This window comes from Xenopus laevis, chromosome 1S (genome assembly GCF_017654675.1).
Source record: "Xenopus laevis strain J_2021 chromosome 1S, Xenopus_laevis_v10.1, whole genome shotgun sequence".
Lineage (NCBI taxonomy): Eukaryota > Metazoa > Chordata > Amphibia > Anura > Pipidae > Xenopus > Xenopus laevis.
The window spans coordinates 39168322-39191988 of NC_054372.1; the positions used below are offsets into that span (position 1 = coordinate 39168322).

At 38.6% G+C, this 23667-nt stretch overlaps 1 protein-coding gene across 3 annotated transcripts in view; it reads left to right on the forward strand.

Moving 5' to 3' along the window:
• The window catches only part of nek1.S (NIMA-related kinase 1 S homeolog), a 64953-nt gene that overhangs the window by 22219 nt on the left and 19067 nt on the right, over positions 1-23667 (forward strand). Inside the window, exons 17-28 of one of the 3 annotated variants that reach the window (XM_018243209.2) lie at positions 1404-1506; positions 7477-7560; positions 10866-10949; positions 13098-13160; positions 13315-13410; positions 15773-15949; positions 17537-17602; positions 18151-18382; positions 18773-18916; positions 19388-19606; positions 20934-21051; positions 22763-22848. In XM_018243209.2, the coding sequence (XP_018098698.1) occupies positions 1404-1506; positions 7477-7560; positions 10866-10949; positions 13098-13160; positions 13315-13410; positions 15773-15949; positions 17537-17602; positions 18151-18382; positions 18773-18916; positions 19388-19606; positions 20934-21051; positions 22763-22848 (1472 nt within the window). The remainder of the gene's footprint in view (positions 1-1403; positions 1507-7476; positions 7561-10865; positions 10950-13097; positions 13161-13314; positions 13411-15772; positions 15950-17536; positions 17603-18150; positions 18383-18772; positions 18917-19387; positions 19607-20933; positions 21052-22762; positions 22849-23667) is intronic. The other 2 variants (XM_018243210.2, XM_018243213.2) reach the window with 2 other exon arrangements.

The following is a 23667-nucleotide window of genomic DNA, read 5'->3' on the forward strand; positions in this document are numbered from 1 at the left end:
CCCTAGTGATATGGACACCTTAGTGGGTCCTTATGGGGACCTTGTGCTTATGTAACCCCTGCAGTTCACACAGTGTACTCTAGAGGCACTGTGCCAGAGTATAAAAGGTTTAGTAACCATGTGCTCTGGGTCCATTGCTTTAGCCCAACCAAGCAGGCTGGAAGGGAATGGGTAGTGCTGACCCTAGGCGCCCTGGCCCTAGTAATTAGACAGCTATACTCGTTTTATAGATCGCTCTAGGAGTGATAGAGAGGTTATTTAGTTGAGCAGCTCAAGGCTCGGCCGAGGAGATTAGACGGATTAAGATCCCAGGGTATTACTGACGCAGAGTAAGGAACCAAGTGTTGAGATAGGGATGTCAGGAGTTCCCCTAGTCTGCCACTGGAAGATATCCTGAAAACTGGGCAATACCCATCACATGCTGTCAACTTACTCTCTGCTGTATATTCCCTAGCCTGTGGGGATTCAGCCTATACGTGCTGTGAGTATATGCTTCCTTTATGCTGCTGTGTATGTTCTATACTCCATTGTGGATCAATGTGCTAAATGATCTCTGTGCTATTGTTCAATAAATATTGTTCTTGGTTCAACTGTTAAAGAACTACTGGCGCCCATCATTGTGCTATCACACCAGGTTACAGTTACACTACACCCTTGCCTCCACCCCGCTGCGAGGGCTTACCCCTGAGAAAGAGAGCTCATCGGTGGTCTTAGCCCACCAAGGAAAGTATCTAAACTGCCCTAGCACAAGTCAGTTTACTATAGCGCTATATATATATATATATATATATATATATATATATATATATATATATATATATATATATATATATATATATATATATATATAATAAATATATATATAATAAATATATATAATAAATATATATAATAAATATATATATATATATATATATATATTCATACACTTTATGGGATACCTGCTAACCAAATCTAGTGCCCAACCTTTATAGAATTTGAATTACTTTATTACCCCTCCATTCCAAGTATCTTTAGGAAAAAGGAGAAAGGACCATATCCAATCTAGATCTGAGATGAGGCCACATCTAAAGCTTATGACTACTTATATTCATCTAATGACAGGCTGATGCAATTTAAAATACTCCCTCAGCTTTATTATTCGCCCAAGCCTATAGCCAAAGTTGGACAAGTGGAAAGAAAAAAATGATCCAAGGCCACATTTATACATGTTATTTTGTCATGCTCCTGTATACAAACTTACTGGAGCAAAATTATATGTGAACTCCACAACAAATTTAATACCACCAGGTAATTTCCCCAGAAGTGTATCTAATGGGAGTAATAATAATAATACCGGTAATACAAAGTAACCATAACAATAATGGCAATATATGTATATTCATAATTTTTTTTGTCTTTAGGCTTCAAGTGCATGTTTCTGCAGAAAAGGCAAGACAGGTTGAAGATTTCTTGCAGCGAAAGCGTCAAGCAATGCAAAATAATGCTCGTGCAGAGGGACATATGGTAGGAAAACTGCATGTTTTTACTTTACTTTATAGGGCTCATTTGCAAATGCAGTGCAAAATTAAGATGAAAATTGCCATGTTTTTACCCACAGTGCAGAGAGAATTTTCTGTAATATAGAGCACCCTCAGGGCCCACCCACTATTGTCTGCTGACAATAAATATATTGTAAATGGGAATCGATTCTGGTAAAAAATGTTTGTCTAAATATGTATGGCTTATGTGCCCTCCTTGCATTTTATTGAGCCAAAATATGGCCTGTGTGTGTGCATAAGCCTACAGAGTGACTGTCATTACAGTTACACCATGTGGATGTGGATGGGAGTTATACGCATTGGTGGCAGTAGCCTAACTATTATTATGTCTTGTAATTAAGTGTTGCCTCCTGTCCAGCTGTGAACCAGGCAGACCAATTTTTCACTACTGGCCATTTTTTATAAAATGCAATGTCTATGCCCCGCCCATCCCAACATCATTTCCCAACCCCCTGACATCACCCATTTCCTTTTGTCTGGGTTTCACTGCCTTGAAAGGTGGCAACCCTATGTATTTGTATCTCTTGACTCTCAAAAGTGTGGTAGACAATGGCACTGTACAATTTAATGAATGCATGCAATGGCACACAATCCACCAGGGCAGGCCGGGTGGGTACATTGGTGGTCCTTTTTTAGCAATTTGCACTTGTACTGATAAATGAGCCCTTGTATGGGAAAGCTTCCTTGAAGTCGCTGGTTAACTCAGAGTTAGAGAGCTGAAAAGCAGGAAATTATGTTCTGTTCTGTTATACATCCAGTCACTCCAGCCTTTATACATTACATATTTAGCTAATGAACTATGAGAAACATTTTTTATTTTGCACATACTATCTATTTACCCAGTTTTTATTTGTACACTGAATAAACCTTGACTGTATGCAGTGAAATGCCCCCTTCGTTTTACTTGCTCTGACAGCTGCGGGTAGGAAAATTCAGACCGGCTCTAACTGCTCTGCAGGGAAACTGATCATACTTTTAAACAGCAGGGGGAGCCCCCCCCCCCACCTTACAGCCAGCGACTGTGTAGAGATTTGTATCCGTAGACCCAGTGCAATCTGCATATTCTGATTATTAATCAGTCTTGCTGTATTGGCTTCTATGGCAGATATTATTTGACTTGTGCTGTTTTGATAATTCATGGCAATCCCTAATCTTAACCTCCCAAGAGAAGCCCAGACCACACTGAGCATGTGCGTAGTCTTGGTCTTGCAAAGATGGTTACAAGATGATGATCCCCGTGGCCAGCTTTGAAAAGATAAATTATTTGTTTAATTAGGCTTGTGGTGCAGTAAGTTTATGTTTAGTAAACAAATTACAGCATTTCTAGCATTATTCTATTTGAGACTTTAGTTCCCCATTTTCTAGTAGACTTAGAGGCACATTTATCAATATTCTAATTTCAAAATCATGAATTTGATTTTACTCGAAATTCGAATATTCGATTATTTATTATAAACATCTGATATCTTAAACTCTGACTAATTCAAATTCAAATCAAATCCGAATCAGATTCATTCAAACTTGATACAAGTTGAATTGCTCACTGGACTTCTCCCATTGGGGCAAATTCACTAAGATGCGAAGTTGCGCCAGGCGCAACTTCGCCGCACTTCGCCTGGCGTAGTTTCGCCAGCGCTTCGCAAATTCACTAAAATCCGAAGTTGCGCACAGGGGTAGCGTAAGGTTGCGGAGTTGCGCTAGCGTTGTTTCGCTATATAAAACGAAGTTGCGCTAGCGAAGGCTAATTTGCATACGGCGCGAAATTCAAATTTCAATGGAGGAACACGTATCTGCACTACAAATGCCTAGAAAACCTTCAAATCTGCAAATAAAATTTTTATTTTGCCCTACACATGTGCCCACTGTCTAGGTAAGTTGCCATGAGTCAGGAAATGTAGGGGGGAGGAAGGGGAGCCCCAAAAAATTTTCAATCTTTTTCAGCCTATCAGCCATCATGTAGAAAACACGCCAGCGTTTTTTGGGACTTAGAAAAAATTTTGACTTTTTTTGAAACAATCCCTATCTACTCTATTGCGCTTCGCCAGGTCTGAGGTGGCGAAGGAAGTCTAGCGTAAAAGGTAGCGTTCAGTACACTGCGCAAGTTAGTGAATTTGCGTAGTTTCGTCGCTAGCGAAGATTCGCCTGGCGTAAGGTTGCGAAGTAACACTAGCGAAACTACGCCAGCGTTCGTTAGTGAATTTGCGCAGTAGCGAAAATGCCAAACGCTAGCGAATTAATGCTAGCGTTTGGCGCTTCGCGCCTTGGTGAATTTGCCCCATTGACTTTAGGTTGCGAGTAGTCGAATTTGAAGCCTTAAAGGGCCAGAGTATGATAAATCTTGAAAATCAAATTTGATTTTTTTTAAAAAACTCAAATCGAGTTTGGATAATTCCCTAGTCAAACTTGACAGTTTTGACCATAAAAAAAAAAATTTAAATTTTGAATTTTCGATTCGACTCTTAATAAATCTGCCCCTTAAAGTATGAAGATCCAAATTATGGAAAGATCCATTATCCACAAAACCCCAGGTCCCGAGAATTTTGGATAACAGGTCCCATACCTGTATAATACATTACACAGTTGAATTAATACCTACATCCTATAAAACATGTTTGAATTTGAACAAGGTGTATCAAAATGAATGCATCAGGGTGTATCAAAATCTAAATTCTAATACATGTACCAACTTTAGATGAGGTTTAACTCTTATGCTTTTTGTGGTTTGTACTTTCTCATTAAACAATTAATTTCCTTTAGTTAATAGGCAATAAATAGTCCTGTACAAGCCAAATGTGTATGCCTCTGGCAAGCTTGTTATACACATATGATTCCTCTGTGCTAGCTGTGGAAATATGAATTATTTTATTGTGTGATAAATCATAACATTTGTAAAGTGTATGTGGGTGGGTGTCTTGAAAATCCAATGCCAGATGTAGCAAGGTGGTGCACTTTATAATTCATTGCCATTAACTCACTCGTCTTTGCTGGCTTTGCTAAAATAATTCATTGTGTTAATCTATGGTTTTATGTTTAGTTTAGCAAGGAGACTCAAAGCCCTGGAATTCTGGAATTAACCCACTAAAGATATGCAGGTTACTGATAAAACTACTGACAAATGTACAGCTCTGCTCAGGCTGCAAGATGTGGCTGTAGTTAGTGTGAGAGGCTGTTTTGGAATTCTTGGCCTCCTGCTCAGCAATCAGGTCAGCCTCTACAATCAATGACAAGCCAATTGGGCAACGTTAGGTCTTTCACAGGGCCATGCAGTCATCTGGCACAATTTGCCTTTCCACATCCTTCTGTTTCCTTCTCCAATGCAGCTTGGCCAGAAAATGCATGTTGCAAATTAATTTGACAGTATCTCTCTGCGCTGTGCAACATTTTTCCAGATACTCTCTTTCAACACCCCCAGTCCATGCTACACCCTACTGATCTTGAAGGGTTAGGATTCCTAGTATTCTAACAAGAATCAGTCAAAGAAGTTTTTTTTCTTTCACACAGTCTGAAATTAATCAACCTGTTTATATTAAGGTGGTTTTGGTACTCCAAAACATCATTTCAAAGCACTGCCTTTTCCACATTCAACAGTCACTATATAGGAGGGATAAGTAATCCAAACTCTCCCATAATAGTGCAACTATGAATGCTTGACAAAGTTCTACAAAAGTTCTATATATTTAAACATTTTCCACTGAATTCTACCTGTTTTTAAGGTGCTGATGTGGGAAAAAAAAGCAACAAACCAGTGGCACATAGGGTTGCTGGATTTCTTTGAGGAAATTCTGGGGATCCAACTGTAAGAACCACCGCTGATCATATTTCATTTTTCTGGAAAATTAACTTTTGTATAGTGCTTGTTGCTTTAAAAAAAAAAAAAAAAACGGTAACCCCCCAAAAAATTAAAGTGTTTTATAGGAATACCAATATAATGTATTCTTGCTCTGCATTGGTAAAACTGGTGTTGTTATATAACAAGCTGCTGTGTAGCCAAGGGGGCAGCCATTTAAAGGGAACCTGTCATCGGAAAACATGTTTTTCAAAACGCATCAGTTAATAGTGCTACTCCAGCAGAATTCTGCACTGAAATCCATTTCTCAAAAGAGCAAACAGATTTTTTTATATTCACTTTTGAAACCTGACATGGTGCTAGACATTTTGTCAATTTCCCAGCTGCCCCTGGTCATGTGACTTGTGCCTGCACTTTAGGGGGCAAATTCACTAAGGCGCGAAGCGCCGAACGCTAGCGTTAATTCGCTAGCGTTTGGCATTTTCGCTACTGCGCAAATTCACTAACGAACGCTGGCGTAGTTTCGCTAGTGTTACTTCACAACCTTACGCCAGGCGAATCTTCGCTAGCGACGAAACTACGCAAATTCACTAACTTGCGCAGTGTACTGAACGCTACCTTTTACGCTAGACTTCCTTCGCCACCTCAGACCTGGCGAAGCGCAATAGAGTAGATAGGGATTGTTTAAAAAAAAAAGTCAATTTTTTTCTAAGTCCCAAAAAACGCTGGCGTGTTTTCTACATGATGGCTGATAGGCTGAAAAAGATCGAAAAATTTTTGGGGCTCCCCTTCCTCCCCCCTACATTTCCTGACTCATGGCAACTTACCTAGACAGTGGGCACATGTGTAGGGCAAAATAAAAATTTTATTTGCTGATTTGAAGGTTTTCTAGGCATTTATAGTGCATATACGTGTTCTCCATTGAAATTTGAATTTCGCGCCGTATGCAAATTAGCCTTCGCTAGCGCAACTTCGCTTTATATAGCGAATCAACGCTAGCGCAACTTCGCAACCTTACGCTACCCCTGTGCGCAACTTCGGATTTTAGTGAATTTGCGGAGCCCTGGCGAAACTACGCCTGGCGCAACTTCGCATCTTAGTGAATTTGCCCCTAGGAGAGGAATGCTTTCTGGCAGGCTGCTGTTTTCCCTTCTCAATGTAACTGAATGTGTCTCAGTGAGACATGGGTTTTTACTATTGAGTGTTGTTCTTAGATCTACCAGGCAGCTGTTATCTTGTGTTAGGGAGCTGCTATCTGGTTACCTTCCCATTGTTCTTTTGTTTGGCTGCTGGGGGGGGGGAAAGGGAGGGGGTGATATCAATCCAACTTGCAGTACAGCAGTAAAGAGTGATTGAAGTTTATCAGAGCACAAGTCACATGACTTGGGGCAGCTGGGAAATTGACAATATGTCTAGCCCCATGTCAGATTCCAAAATTGAATATAAAAAAATCTGTTTGCTCTTTTGAGAAATGGATTTCAGTGCAGAATTCTGCTGGAGCAGCACTATTGACTGATTCATTTTGAAAAAATGTTTTTTTTCCCATGACAGTATCCCTTTAAGCACTGGATACACAGTAGATAACAGTTCTGAAGAATCCCATTGTATACTACCAAGCTTATCTGTTATCTGCTGTGTATCCTTTGCCTTTTCTCCTTTTTCAGCTTTGAATGACTGCTAACATGGCTACACACGCTTGTTATAAAAACTGTAGTAGAGTTTGTGTAGAAAACACACCAGTTTTACCAGAGCAGGGCAACACTATTTTTTGCCGTTACTGTTCCTTTAAAACATGAAAGTCTGCATTCTTCTGCAATAAGAAATATTTTAACGGACAAAGGCTCCTCCTGTTGAATTTCTTGGTTCTAAATTGGAAATCGCAAGCTCACATACACAATGTGTACACTTTAGTGTAAAGCTTTTAATTTCAGTTGTGAGAGTTATTTGGTCATTGAGCATAACCAGCACTGGGATCACTGTTTAGCTTTATAGGTAAATGGAAATGACTAGTATTACTATTTCAAAACAGAGTATATGAAGGGAAGTGAGGAAAGGGGTTTGCAGTAACATAGTTGATTGTAGAAGGGGTGTAGCTCCTTTGTTGTAGCTCCTGCTATTCTTACATGTGATGCATTGAATGGTGAACAGGACGCAGTGCACAACGGGGCAGCTATCTGTGGAGGCAGACCAAATTCTGCAGGAGGAGGCAAGGCACCCAACAGAGAAGAAAAGGTAGGCTTCAGCATTCCTGAGCCCCCTCACTGCCCAATCACCTGACACCGTCATATCCTTGTGCATGCTCCCCAAATGTTGTAGAAAGCTTTGGAGGAGTCCAAGATTTCTTTAACACATCACTGCTAGAGGCTGAAAATGCTAACCCATTTAATCCCCAATGGATCAGGAATGTGCAAGAATCTTTCTTTGCCTATCACTGCTGTTTGTCATGTTATGCTGTCTGTCATTGTTCTGTTTTTTTTTTTATGTTTGTTTGCTAACACCTCATTATTTGGATGAACTTATGGACTTTCTGTAATCAGATCAATGTGTTGTGAGAGTCGGTTGTCCCTTTGCTACTTTGCATTTTTTGTTTCCATTTTTGGCTTTTCTGTGGATAAAGTTCTACTCGTTTGGGGGTAGGAAAAGATCTCAGCTGATTTTGTTTCAGCTGTTATCACCCTAGCTCATACATAGTTATTTACCTTTTTTATTTAAAGAAAAAATCCCAATGTAAAACCCAAAAAGGTTATTATCTCACCAGTGATACATGGGGTCTGGGTGCTCATGCCCCAGGCCTACAGCTAGAGGTGCAGGTATTCAACCAAAGGAGAAAACAGCAGGCACTCACAGATCCCACAAACAGGCTTGTAAAAAAACTGAGAACTTTATTTAGGCCACAACGTAAATTAATACATAGCCTTACGCCTTTTGTGCCATCCGGCACCTACCTTTAATTTAAGACATGAACAGTCAGTATAAAGCACATTTTTCTATGGCAAACCTACATGCAACCAGTTAGTTCCTGATGTTTATTTAGACATTATTTCTAACTAGTCTTAATTAATTGTTACATTTGCGAAGGATTTTTTATTTTGATCCAATAGAAGGCAAACCAGCCACCCCATTCATCACCATTTCAATGGGCAAGCAAGACCATAGTTTGTCAACTCCTGCAATAAAAATATATTTTTTAACATACTGTGAAAGCATCTCTTCCATATTTAACCTGCAGAAAAGAATTGCCTTACTCCTACTCGCAATGTGATTCTTTTATACGAACTTCACTCAACACCTGTATAGATCATTTCTACCAATCTGAACAAATTCAATTTGTCTAACATTTCATTGTCTCTTTACTCGGGTTACCAGATTGCTTGTTTCTGAACCCTTTCAGGCTCCCCTAGATTAGAAGCTACCCAGATTTTTAAGCAATTCTGAGGATCGCATACAACCAGTCCCAAAGGGAGCTTTGCACTTATTGAAGAGACTAGGATGCCTAAATGACACTTACCTGAGTGACTTCAATTTGCACTAATCATATTTAACAGCTTTTTTGGTAATAACCACCATTGAGTGCCATATAGTGTAGCAAGCATCCTTATGTTGATGTCTGCAGCAATGAGTTGGTGTAATTGTTTTTGCCTAATTACTTTAATCATACTCTTAAATAATCCTCAGACCGTTATGTAGCTTCACCATTAATGTGTTTTATGTCAACAATTTCTTTTTGTCCCCTTCGCCTAAATTTATGGAGTTCTTATTGGCATTTCATTCTGTATACAAATGAATAATAAGGTGGCAGGCCAGTTAAAGGATTTCAATACTTTGTCATTATCCTAAACTGGGCAAGACCTATTCCTACATTACAGGGATTAATGCACTTAAAGAGGAACTCTGTGTAAATGCGTCTTTTCTGCATTCTCCCAGAATTAAGTTAGATCTGTTGCCTGCGGGAAAACTCTTTGGGTTTAAAGGAGAAGGAAAGGCTAAAACTAAGTAAGCTTCATCAGAAAGGTCTATACAAATACACCAGTAAACCCTCAAAGTAATGCTGCTCTAAGTCCTCTGTCAAAAGAAACGCCCAATTTCTTTCCTTATATTGTGAATACATGGGCTTTTGTATCAGACTTTCTGTTTTCAGCTTAAACCTCCAGGGCTAGGGCTTGAGCATGCTCAGTTTGCTCCTCTCCCCCTCCCTGAGCCCAGAGCTGCGAGCAAGCAGGGATAGAGGCAGGAAGTGATTTCACACCAAGCGGCTATCCTAAACAAACAGAGTGAGTTTTTAGAGCTGTTTACTCTGGTATGGTTAAGCATTCTGCAGAATAAATATAGTGATCTTGCACTATTGTGGCTAATCTATTGACAATAAACTGCCTCAGTAGCTTTCCTTCTCCTTTAATGAAAATCACCTGTGCTTACCATAGTTACTGTATTTATACTAAAAACAAGAGAAAGCAGTAAAACTCCACACTACCTTACTAAAATTAATTGAGATCTAATTATATAAGTGCTATTATAAACATATGCTTAGTTCTCAATCAATTTAGCACCAACATACAATTAATGGTATTTAAATCGATTGTGTTAATACAAATAATTATGATTAAAGTGCTTAAGTGCTATAAATTAGGTGCTGTGACCTTCAACCAAATGTATCTACACACAATTGATGAATAATCTAAAAGTTCATGGTTCTTATATGAATTAAATAAGGTGCTAGTGCTGTAGTTATAATTTTAAAGTGAGTTCATGGTATCAAACAATTAAAAATAAAGCGTCAGCAATTCATGAATAAAAGTTAGAAATTAGAAAATAGTATAGAGGTGGAGTTGTCCCGAAGAAACTAGCTGCGTTGTTCTAAGCCCTGGGACACCACACGTGGGAGAAAGGCAGAACACTGAGGACTATGGTCTCGTTGCTACGTTTAACTGTCTTGTAAGGAGAGCTAACTTTGCTATAAAACCAACAAATCCTCAGTGCCTTAGAGATAAAAGAGAATAAAAGGAATGAATGCTGCGCTAATAGCGCTACAATTCCATTAAATTTCTCTAGATCCGAGATTCAATTAAAGTTTAAAAAGGTAAGATTTCAATAATGAGCTTTTTTTTTAAAAAAAAAAGTGTTTGAAGGCTCGCCCTACTATATTTGTGGCACAAAGTTGTTGGATTGCTCCAGTTTCTCTTGTGCACACTGCTGGCAATGATACAGTGGAAACCATTGTGGATCAGTTCTCACAGTTGTGTCTATGGTAGTTGTAGTTTTTGCTTGAGTCCTAAGCCAGAGGACTCTTACAATGACAACTGTCAGAAGTGTCCCTATTGCAATTGCCAAGAAGTTTTTAAAGGAAAATTGTGTTGATCCAACAGTCCCATAAGCCATTGATTTAAACCCCTGCTGGAATTTCTGCATTCTGCATTGAAATCTAATGCTACTGTACATGTATTTGGTTAATGTGAAAAAAATCAACTATTTATCTCTGCACAGGTATTAAAAAGGAGACAGTATAACATGTATTCTGTTACCTTTTCTGTGTATTTTAGGAGTATTTGGCAAGACTTAGGCAGATCAGACTCCAGAATTTTAATGAGCGACAACAAATCAAAGCCAAGCTGAGAGGGGAAAAGGCAAGTATTAAATATCTCACTCTGCATAATTGAAAAGCAAAACTGATATACTGAAATATTTACGCACCAAAATGTGTAGCTTTATTAGGCTGATCATGGCTAATGTTTTACTACTGTTCAGTGCATGTCTTCCTATTACCAGGAACACTCTTTTGCATGCCGCTAGTTGCCATCCTTCAAATGTGTTGCGGGGTGTCCCTTTTGGTCAGTTCCTGCGGTTACGCAGGATCTGTACCACTTGGGACTCCTTCAGCCAACAGGCAATGCGTTTATGGGACAGGTTCATACAGCGGGGGTATAAATTTTGGGACGTTAAGAATGCATATGACAGAGCTGTTGGGGCCAATCGACAAGACCTTTTGATCCCTAAAAAAGACAAAAGAAACAGAAAAAATAGACTACTATACAGGGAAGTTCTAATTGCAGTTTGAGTGTTTTGGGACAATCTATCGAAATCAAAAAGGAGTGTCCACGGATAGTTACAACATATTCGCGTAATAGCTCACAACTACGTAGGATAATTCAGAAACATTGGAGAATTTTGGGATTAGATCCTAAACTAAAAGATATTTTGCCTACACAACCAAATTTCGCATACAGGAGGGGTCCCAGTTTGGAATCCATTCTGTCTCCCAGTCTATTTGTAGATACCAATGTCCCTAGTTCCACACATTGGCTAACAACTAAGGGCTGCTATAGATGTGGTGGAACTCGTTGTGGCACTTGTCGTTACATGAGGCCATCTAAGACTTTTAAAGGCAGACGTGATTCTAAGGTATATAATATTCAGTTCTATGCCAACTGTGGGACTAGTAACATCATTTATCTAGTTACTTGTGAGTGTGGTCTCCAGTATGTTGGTAAAACGACTAGACCTTTCAGAAAGAGACTTTCTGAACATTTGGGGTGTGTAGCACGTCGTGATTGTTGTTCTGCAGTTGCTAAACATTTGATTGATTGTCATAATAGTGTTTTAGTGTGTCCATGTCCAGATTATTGATAGGGTGACACCAGGGGTACGTAAGGGCAGTATTGATCTACCACTCCTTAGGAAAGAGGCTATGTGGATATACAGGTTGGGCACTGTGGCTCCAAGTGGGCTCAATAGGGAATGGGAGCTTAATTGCTTCATTGATCGTTAGGAATGCGAACAGAATACCTGGGACCTTTTTGCCTTTTGTGCCTTTTTGCCCTTTGCTTTGTCCTAGCCCCGAAAAAACCCCATAACATACATGGGAATGGGAGCCAAATTGCTTCATTGATCACTAGGAACACGAACAGAATACCTGGGGCCTTTTTGCCTTTTTTGTCTTTTGTGCCTTTTTTGCCTTTTGCTTTGTCCGAGCCCCAATAACCTCCTGACACCCCTCCCCCCCACCCCACATTAAAATATTAAAATGATTATTGTTTCATTTATATAGTTAATCATGCAACACAATCTTTATCTTTGACGTTGTAACATGTTTTTGATTGATGTTGGTTCTGATACATTTGTGGGTGTTTGTACTGCAAAATAGTCTCATTATGAGCATATACTAATTGACACACAATACTTCTTTATTTTGTGCGAGTGCACATTCATGTGACTTTTTAATCAGGTGTTTCTCTTTGATTTTAATGATATGTGTTATTTTAGTGTGAGCCCGTTAGAGGGCACCCATGCTTCTGATGAAGTGACATTAAGGTCACGAAACGCGTCAAGCACACATCCCCTGCCCACATGTGATTTTAGATGGATGTCTAATAAAGTTTATACAATTTTATCAAGTCGGTTTCCACATGGTTATCATGTTGTCCGGTGAAGTCCGTCTCTCTACTTTTTGAATTGTTTGTAAGCCGCGGCCAGAGTGGTTCCTCTTGGATATACCGGCGTGCAGATTCCCTGCACATGGGCTCACTCTACCGGTTATCGACTGCTCCTAAACCTTTTCAGTGCATGTCTGTGCCTATTATTAAGCGTAGAGTATTAGATTCATTGATTTCAAAGTGGCTTTGTGTTCTTCTACACTTTTAGGGCAGTGGCACAAAGCATGTTTGATTTCTGTGACTCGTAGCATTGATCAAAGCGTGTGCCATAAACCCTCAGATCAAATTGTATAAATATAATCTTTGTAATATGCTGAATAATCATGAAATTCCGTATCCTAGGGGGATAGCAAGGAAAACAGTGAGGAAGCTGAGCTAAGGAGAAAGAAAATTGAAGCTTTGAAGGTAAGCGAAAATAAAACCAGATGTCTCTGCACCCCTAAATACTGCAGTATTGGGGTAATGGGTGTTTATCAAGAGATGTATGGGCTTCTAGATTATGTTATTTCTGGGTTTACATCCTCATTAATAGGCAAACCTGCCCCATTTCTCTCTGCAGGCTCAAGCAAATGCAAGAGCTGCTTTATTAAAAGAAGAACTTGAGAGGAAGAGGAGAGAAGCTGATGAAAGAGAGAAGAGAGCATGGGAAGAGCATGTAAATAATTTATGAAAATTGTAACTATACAAAGAGTGTTGTTCAGCTTTTCTTTACTCTGTTATTAAAGAGTGATTTTATTATTTTAAGGAGACCTGTAATTACCTCTCATTCAGTGAAGGTAATAGTAAATTGTTGATGGGGCGAACAATGAAGTTACATGAATGGGCCCAGGATCAAGTTACTTCTCTGAAAAAGTTTAGGAGCCAGGCTTAAAGGGATCCTGTCATCGGAAAACATGTTTTTTTCCAAAACATACCAGTGCTGCTCCAGCAGAATTCTGTACTGAAATCCATTTCTCAAAAGAGCAAACAGATTTTTTTTATATTCAATTTTGAAATCTGACATGGGGCTAGACATTTTGTCCATTTCCCAGCTGCCACTGGTCATGTGACTTCCTAATTCTCTTTCCACCGCAACTTAATTGATGGATGTGGTTTAACATTAAGATAACAAGATCCCATTCGTCAGCGTGTTTGGGTCTCAACCTGGTTACCTTACTGTTTTGCTATAGGTTAAAACTTTATTCCTCCCATGCAATACTGTTTTGTTATGCATAGTAAGAGAATCATAAGGAAGCCGATAATGAAGATGGGGCTAGCAAACCATTGCAGATAAACAAACTAGAGAGAAGACTGGACCCAATTAGAGTTGCGGGATGGTTATCTGGGTACAAACAGATTATTGCTTAGGCTTTTAATCTGGAACAGTTTGTGGGTTTTATAAAGTCTTATATGTTAATTATAAGACTTTATATAATGATAAACTTCCCCTTTAATCTTATTTTAAGCTGTTTTTTTCCAATTTACTTGCCCTTTATAACACTGCCCGAAATCAAATCCTTCGCTAAAATAATTCCCCCAGAATATCAGTCGAGTCCATATGGTAAAAGGTTAATTGCAGTTGAAACTGCAGGGTTAGAGCAGCTTCTGTGTGGTCTCCCAGGTGTACTACCTGTTTACTTTACATGTGCAGATGAGGAAACATTACAGCCACCATTAACAAGTATAGCTGAGTAGCAATCCACTTCTGCTATTTAACAAGTCAGTGCTGTTTAGCCTTTGGTGCCTGGGGGTACAAGCTTTGTAGAAATGTGAAGGATGTGGGGATTTAATATTTTTTAAGTGGAAAGAGTTTATAGCAAACGTTCAGGGATCATAAGAGCGTGCGCTGTTCAGTACTGTGCTCACGTAGCATTTTACAGAGCTTTGCACTTAAGGGGAACACTGAGCTTTGTGTTCTTACGGAAAGCAGGTGTGATGGTCTATAAAACCAGCAAGTTTAAGCCAGTATAAACATTCTCCAGATCTGTTCAGGAACTGTTACCTTGTGCCATATTTGTGAGGTTTTTTATTTGGGAAAATTTGGCATTTTAAGAAAAAAAATCTAAATTTGATTAGCTACAGTCTGACTGTAGGAAGAAAATGCTCTGGCTTCTAATTCTTTCCATGTAGGAGCTTGTAATGCAGCATTTCATGCTAGCAGTATTGTTTATACTAATGAGTCACCATACCTACATTTAGAGGAATATTTATTAAAGGTCGAATATCAAATTCATTTTTTTAAAAAATCTATTAAAGGAGCTGTCCACTTTTAAATGAACTTGAATATATTATAGAATGGCTAATTCTAAGCAACTTTTCAATTGACCAACCTCTTTTTCTTCTGACGATTTCCTGCTTTCAATTGGGGGTCACTGACCCCATGTAGAAACATTTGCTCTCTAAGACTACAAATGAAATGTAGTTTTTTTACCTGCTGCAGAATGCATACACTTCTCTTCTATCTATTGTTTCTTGTGCAGTGGCTTTTTCAGCTGCATTTGGTCAGGGCTTCCCCTGGCTCATAACAAGGTTATATAAACATTAAATGATGTTCACATGCAGAAATAATTCCATGAATAGCTAGGGTAGAAAATAAGTATTCACCCCTAAATCTCAGACTTTTTCCTTTATATTAACTGGTTTTCATGGATGCAATCCTAGCTAGGGGCAGGAGGGAAAAGGGAGGGGGAGAGGGAGAGTGGAGCAAACTGAGCATGCTCAAGCCCAAGCCCTGTGGGTTTAAGATGAAGGCAGGAAGTCTGATAAAGAAGCCCATGTGTACACAATAGAAGGAAAAAAATGCTGTGTTTCCTTTGACAGAGGACCTTTCTGATAAAGCTTACTGAGTTTTAGCCTTTACTTCTCCTTTAATAAAAATAATAAAAGGTAAAAAAATCATTCATGGGAAAATAGATTACTGCATGACCCTCTCAGGATGTTGGGTAACCATGAATACATGTTCCTGTGCATTGCTCATGAAGGCTTGGCAGGAGTTTTTGATTCTGTTTGCACTTCAGAACAGTGTTTATTTTTTACAGCTGCCTGCCCGAGGGTTAAGAAATCCTAATGTGCCTTGTAATGCAGCTGGGGCTGCACCCGGATCCCCCAAACATGCGCATCTTGATGTCGGGGGATCACCTGTCCGAGGACAGCCTCATGTGAAACCCAGCACACCTGCCATATCTATGACATCAGCACTACGGAATGTTGGGGCTGTACGTATATTTCCTTTGTGTCTTTGTGTTTTCTCCCACTGCTGCTCATCCATATCATAAATGATAGGCTTTACTAAAGTGATCTGCTCAAATAGAGCACCTGCAACTTGATGCCTCCTTGCATTTGTAAATTCATACATGTGGTGGGTTAAAGGGATTCTGTCATGATTTTTATGATGTAGTTTTTATTTTTAAATTACTCTCTTTACACTGTAAATAATTCACTCTACCATATAAAATTTGATTTCTGAACCAAGTGTATTTTTTTTTTAGTTGTAGTATTGGTGTGTAGGCAGCCATCTCGTGTCATTTTGCCTGGTCATGTGCTTTCAGAAAGAGCCAGCACTTTGGAGGGAACTGCTTTCTGGCAGGCTGTTGTTTTTCCTACTAAATGTAACTGAATGTGTCTCAGTGAGACCTGGATTTTACTATGGAGTGCTGTTCTTAGATCTACCAGGCAGCTGTTATCTTGTGTTAGGGAGCTGTTATCTGTTTACCTTCCCATTGTTCTATTGTTAGGCTGCTGGGGGGGGGTGATATCACCCCAATTTGCAGTACAGCGGTAAAGAGTGACTGAAGTTTATCAGAGCACAAGTCTCATGACTGGGGGCAGCTGGGAAACTGACAATATGTTTAGCCCTATGTCAGATTTCAAAATTAAATATAAAAAAATCTGTTTGTTCTTTTGAGAAATGAATTTCAGTGCAGAATTTTGCTGGAGCAGCACCACGAAATTATGCGTTTTGAAAAAAAATTTGCCACGACATTATCACTTTAAGGAACCAGATCACTTAGGGCCCCCAGTACTGATAACACCAGCTGATAATCACATACTTTGCACTGGTATCATTGGCTCATGTCATTTTTTCAGAATAACTGAATTCAGAATAACACAATCCATTCAATACCAGATGGGTTTTATTATAAGGGTGGTTTACCATCGAATTAAATTTTAGTGTGTTATAGCTTGAACAATTTTTAGAGACTTAATTTGGACTTAATTTAGAATTTTTACAATGTTTTAATTATTTGCATTAATTGTTCAACTCTTTCCAGCTCTAAAATGGGGGTCATTGACCCCACAAGCAAAAAAAAAATATTGCTTTGTGAGGCTACAATGTTGTTGTTATTGTTACTTTTTATGAATTGTCTTTCTATCCAGACCCTATCCTATTCATATAGTTTCACTCACACCACATCTTGGTGCTACTACAATTTGGACGCTAACATCCGAATTGCTGCTTTTGCATTGTTTTGCCTCCAATAAGGGTTAATTATACCTTAGTTTGGATCAAGTACTGTTTTATTATAGAGAAAAAGTAAATAATTTAAAAAAAAAAGGAATTGTTTGCTTAAAATTTAGTCTATGGGAGATGATCTTCCTGTAGATTTCTGGATAACTCTTTTTTGGAAAACAGATTTATACCTGTTAAACTGAGGGCATCACTCCTCTTCAAATATGCCTTTCCTTTGTGTACATTGCCAGGACAACCAAATTCATTGTTTTATATGTTTTAGACTGAGATTTCTGACCTAGTTCCTTGTATTTTATGTTCATTTTTATTAATTTTCTACTGCTGGTTCTAGGATGGTGAAGATGCAAATATCAGGGATCTGACGGAGGGCTCAAAAACATCAGAAACCTCAGTACAAGCAAGTACCACTTTCTCATTCACTAGCTGTATACAGTTCAGCTATATGTATTATATTATATGGCATTCATGTTTTATTAAAAAGCATTGGGGTTTAGATTTCAGTAGTGGGCACTGAAGTTGCTTATTCTGTTATTCAAAAAATAGAATTGCACCCTTTATATCAAATAAAAGGGTTTTATTAGTCAAAAAAGAAAAGCGGTTACAAAATCAGGCCTTTTTGCTTGCTTGATTTTCATGTTCTATGCCTCTGATGAAGACCGATTTACAGTCGAAACTGGTAGGGTAAAGGTTCCGCTTTTGTAACCGCTTTTCTTTTTTGACTAATAAAATCCTTTTATTTGATATAGAGTGTGCAATGCACTTTCCTATTTTTTGAGTATACATATATTGGAGACTTGGATGGAGAACCTCCTTCTGGATCAGCACCCCGCCTTCCAACATTTTGTACCTGCTTATTGTGTTATAGTCTGAAGACTTTCTTTTATGTAACTAGGTGACAGTTAAAAATAAAAGAGAAAGTTTTTGATCAACTATGCATTTTCTTAGAATGAAAAGCAGCAAATACTCCGTCGATTAAATCATAATCTGAAATCTCAGGAAGAAACAGAACCCATAACCGAGCCAATAGAGGAAAATGGAGTGCAAGCCAACGGAGAGGCACAACATCAAGAGAGTGAGTCTCTGCCAGCAGACCGGAAGAAGTGGCAGGCTGAGCCGCCTCTTGTTATCCCTCTTTCCCAGCTCACACTTGTAGAAGATACTGTGTTCCCATTGGACAGTAAGTGTGATCCATGCACCGTGGTAGAGGGCTAACTAGTTGCTGTGTGAAATAAAGCAAGAATTGCTTTACTTTACCAAAAATGATCAGAAGTCTATATCTGGCTGTACACCATCAGTCTCGAGAATAGCAATGACACCCTGCACATCTCTGACCATGATATGCCCATGTTTATGTTTGTATTTAACTGCTACTTTAGCCACACTGCTACTTTTGGTTGTGTTTTTGTGTTAACAATTTGATTATCTTGAAAGTTGCCTCTCCATGCAAAATAATATTTGCCCTTGCCCTGTTAATATAAAAATCTCTGATAAAAAGGTGGGGTTACATTATAGTTCATTACAAATAAATGAAAGCCTCCCATATTGTCCCAACCTTCTGTTCTTCCAGATCTGACAATTGGAGATGTGATCAAACTGGATGTGGAGGAGCCCCAGAGACGACTGTGGGGGAAAGATCCTGCTGATTCTTTGTTAAAGGTACTTGGTGAGGCCAAACTCCAGCTTGAAACAGAATTGCTTCAAGTCACAATCGGTGAGCAAACTTTAGTATTAGGGCTATGACACATGGAGCTACTATTAGCAGCTACATGTGCAGTAGTATCAAGGCTGACCCATGTGCACCCAATAAAAAAGGGATGAGCGGCATTTCATTGTGTTTTTTTAATATATATATATATATATATATATATATACACATATATATATATATATATATACACACATATATATATATATATATATATATATATATATATATATATATATATATATATATATATATATATATATATATATATATATATATATATATATATATATAGACTTCAAATTGGACCAGCCCCACATTGTGTCTTTTGCCCTCCAATCCATGTAATACAAACAAGAAAATGAACTGTGGTACTTCAATCGCAATACCTCTTATTTCCCAATGTATTTTGATGGTGATGTTTTCGCTGGTCATGAAACATATGTCCTTATATGGCATAAGCTTACATATATATAGATCCCCATATAGATGAACGGTGCCATGAAGAAGCAGGTGAAGAGAAGGAAAACACTGAGGCACAAGACAATGAATTAAATAAAGTTTCTGCCACTGAAGGACAGACTTTCGTTTTATCTAATAGCGAGGAAATGCCACAGCCAGCAGTGTCTCAACCTGTAGAAGAGGAATCCTCTGCCCCCATGGCTACCTTTGACAAAGTAGAGATCCAGTCTAATGGTGGGTTTTGTAGAGAACTGTATAAGATGTATTTAATATTAATAAAGTTGTATGTATGTGAAGTATTGTGTAACATCAGCAGCCTGCAACTTTTTTGTACCACTGACCAGTTTCTAAAAAGACAATTTTTTCGTGTTCCAGGGGGAGGCGCATTTCAGGCTTACCAAAAAAAAACCTGCCCTAACAGTATTTTGGTCCTTGTTGCGATCATTAGAAAGCTTTCTGGGCTTTGTCACAGCTGTTGTCTTGGAAATGCAGCATCAGGGATCTGGGATTGCAAATAATTGGGGACTTTTTCATTGTTTTTGCAGCTATTATAAACTGCTGCCAGGATCAGAGGCGACCCAGTTGTGGTTAGGGTCCCCTGTGTTACATTTTTATGTATTGGGTATTTGATGATAATAATGTGCTGTTGTCCCCTTGTCCGGATTTTGTGCTATGTTCTGTTGCATGATCTTATTTAGCTGTTAAATGTATGTTCTCTACTATTAAGGTAGCCAAGTCCAAGTCACTTTTAGCTTTCTTGTCCAGTAACTGAATCCGTATTCACTGTATCACTATAGCAAAATAGTAAAACTACTACACATTCTTTATTGGGAACAGAAAAAAACTCTTCCTTTCCATTTTCCTGTCACTTCTCCAAGGACTCATGCGCTAAATTTAGTCCTCCCCCATTGCCATTGCCCGTTGCCTTGTACCACCTGACCACAATATCGCCGCTCGCATGGGGGAAGAAAAGGATATAGTACGCATGCACAGGGCTTACCAAATTTTTACTGCGCATGTGTGAGCCCTATTAGAACAGATTTGGATAGCGAGAGGAATGGATTTTTTTTCTATGCACCTTACAAAAATTTTTACTACGATCTTGGATTACAGAAAGAGGGGAAAAAGTATAGAGCAAAGAATCATGTAAGTCTCTCTCAATTTCTTGGGCAATCTATACAACTTTATTTGTTTTTTTACCTTTCCTTCTCATTTAAACAAAGTTCCCATAACTTCCATACAGACACATTCATCATCCCTTGTAGAAATCTGACCCTTTTATTTTATTTTTTTGTCTGGCGCTGGATTTTAATTGAGAAGCATAGGAAGCAAAAGTAAAACTGCAGAAGCCCTTCCTGGAATTGTCACCTAAAAAGTTCTCAAACTTGGTTTCTGACAGCCTGTGCTATAAAAGTTAAAATTTGTACAGATAAATCAGTTTCTTCACACAAGTATACATCAACTTTCTACGTGGCTTTGGATAAATGTCTTTGTGACCATAGTGCTTTTATCACTCACATTTTATATATTTAATATTTTATACCTGTGTGTTTTAAAACAGATGATCCTGAAGATTTGGAGATAGAGATACTCAAAGAAATAAGAGGGAAGGAGAAAGAAGACAATGAGCGCCCAGTCAAGGTTACAACTGTTTGGACTGAGAAGGAAAAACAAGAAAGGTAATTTAAACCTGCAGCAACTACACTCTTGTTTTGGTTGTAATTACACATATGGGGTTATTAATCCCCTCCTCCCTCTTTTCAGCCTAGATGAATTGCTCTCTGTTTTGGAGCACAGAGATCTGCATCTAACCCAATGAATACAGTGTAGTGTTCATTTGATATCACTATATTTACATGGGGGGGGGGACAGTAGGTTCTTGCATTTCTGTCCTGGTTTTTCATAAATTAAACCATAGAGATCTTCCCATCAGTTTTAAAGGAGAAGTAAAGGTTAAAACTATGTAAGCCTAATCAGAAAGGTCCACCTAAATACACCAGTAAACCCTCAAAGTAATGCTGCTCTGAGTCCTCTGCCAAAAGAAACACAACCTTTCTATTGTGTACACATGGGCTTCCTGCCTTCACCTTACACCTCCTTGCCCCAGGTGTGAGTTTTCTTAGTTTGCTCCTCCTCCCCCCTTCTCTGCTATAATCTGAGCCCAGAGCTATAAGTGAGCATGGAGAGACTCGGGCAGGAAGTGATGTCACACCAAGCTATTACTGCAGCTGCTATCCTAAACAACAAGCTTTTTACTCAGGTATGGTAAAACATTCTACAGAATAAATATATCATTCTATCTTGCACTATTGAAGCTAATCTATTGGCAATAAAATGCCTCTGTAGCTTTCCTTCTCCTTTAAACTGAAGCCAAAATCAACCCTATTGTCTAATGCCACATTGCTGATTCTCAGCCAGTGGAAAAACACAGACTTGGTTGATTCTCGGTCTGTAGTTTTCTGCAGGCAGAGAATCAGCGTTTTTGGGCTGGCATTAGCCTTCTTCCTTGTCTATACCCGGAAACACTGCATCGGCCCTGGTGTAGGCATATGCAGCTGATTTTGGAGCCGAAACAAGTGTGTCTGCACCAGCCTCACACAATGGTTTTGGGTGCAGGAAGGAAGAAGGCTAATGCCAGCATAGGGGCTGATTCTCGGCCTGCATTTTGCCACAGACTGAAAATCAGCCAGTGTGGCATTAGCCTTATTCATTCAAAGGTGCAAGCATGCATGTGTACCTCAACCTGCCTTGGTAGACTCCCTACTTACTGAGATATAGATCTCGCGTTATATTATCCTTATGGATAATGGCCACAAAATATGCCATTTTCAGCACATGTGTTTTTGCTTGAACCCTTCAGGAGGCAACAGTAGAGACTTTTTTGGGGGGTTACTTTATAGACTATATAAAAGCAATGTCACGGCAGTGGTATTATGTGTGACACTTATCTCTCGAACATTGCCCATTGAGTCTAGAGTGAAATAGATAAGTCAAAAGAGTTGAAAGTGGGAGAGGAGTCACTGTCCTAAATATATTGATATGGGTGATTGCAGAGGATTTCTTGTTTTTGTTGGGTTATGTGGTCACACCCTCATTGCCCTCCACCCAATAATTTCAAATTATTTAGTGGTGAGTACAACTTTCCTTTTTGCTGTAGTCCAACAACACCAGATTACCCAAGGTTAAGAAACGGAAAATAAATATACCCAATGGGTAAATGTGATCACAAAACCCTGCAATATAACAGTACTTTTTTAAAATAAAAATGCCATGGTTTGCTGTACTTTGAAACTGCAGGCACATTGAAAATATATTTAAAGTGCATATGTGGCGTTTTCATTTCTCTTATAAGTTAAGTTGCAAAAAATAATGAATTCCTTTCTGTTTCAGTGAGGGACAGGAGGCCGTTGAATGCAAACAAACAAATGAAGATGCCAAATCGGAAGCTGAATGCTCAGAACAAGAGGAAAATATAGGTCAGTAGACTTCATTACAAAATAGCTTTGTTGTAAATCTGTGTAAAAAGCTCCACCTTCTCCACAAAAAAGTAGAATTTACACTGCAGCTGCATTGTGACTACTTTGTGTATATACTGTAGAAAGTATCTGCCTCTGTAACAGTGTTACAATTTGTACATCACCCAGTATTGTGGCCATGCCTTAATACAATGTGCAGTTACTAAGGTCAGATGGATGTGCAGTGTAATTGTATCACACTTTGTGAATGCAAGCTTTTACAAAAGAAAATTACATGTCATCATCAAGCATTATATATTCACAATGTTACCTGGCAGTAGTGACTTGTTTTGTCTATTTAGACCCTAAAAGGCCAGTAACACCAAAAAGGGACCAAAGGGTGAGGAGTTTTGACTGCCACAATTGTATTATTAACAAATATTTATAAAGCACCATCATATTCTTTTTACAATAAATGGAGTGTAAACTGAACATACAGATTACTTGATGCAAGTGGTAAAGAGGGCCCCACACAGAAGAGCTTACAATATAAAAATGCCATAAGTGGCATTGGCCATAGAGAAAAAAATATTTTATCATTTAAACATTATATTTGTTTCTCCTGCACTTGAAAATAAAAATATTGCATGGCAGCAACAATCCTGTTTTATATGAGAAAAGTTTTTAAAGGGGCCAATAAATGACATCCATTTTGAAAGAATCTTATTAAAGTTTTCCAGATTACAATATGACAGTTTAGAAGAGTGTCAATATCAAACAGTGACTCAAAATCAACATCTCCATAATCCATAAATTAAGGACTTAAAAAAAACCCTGAAA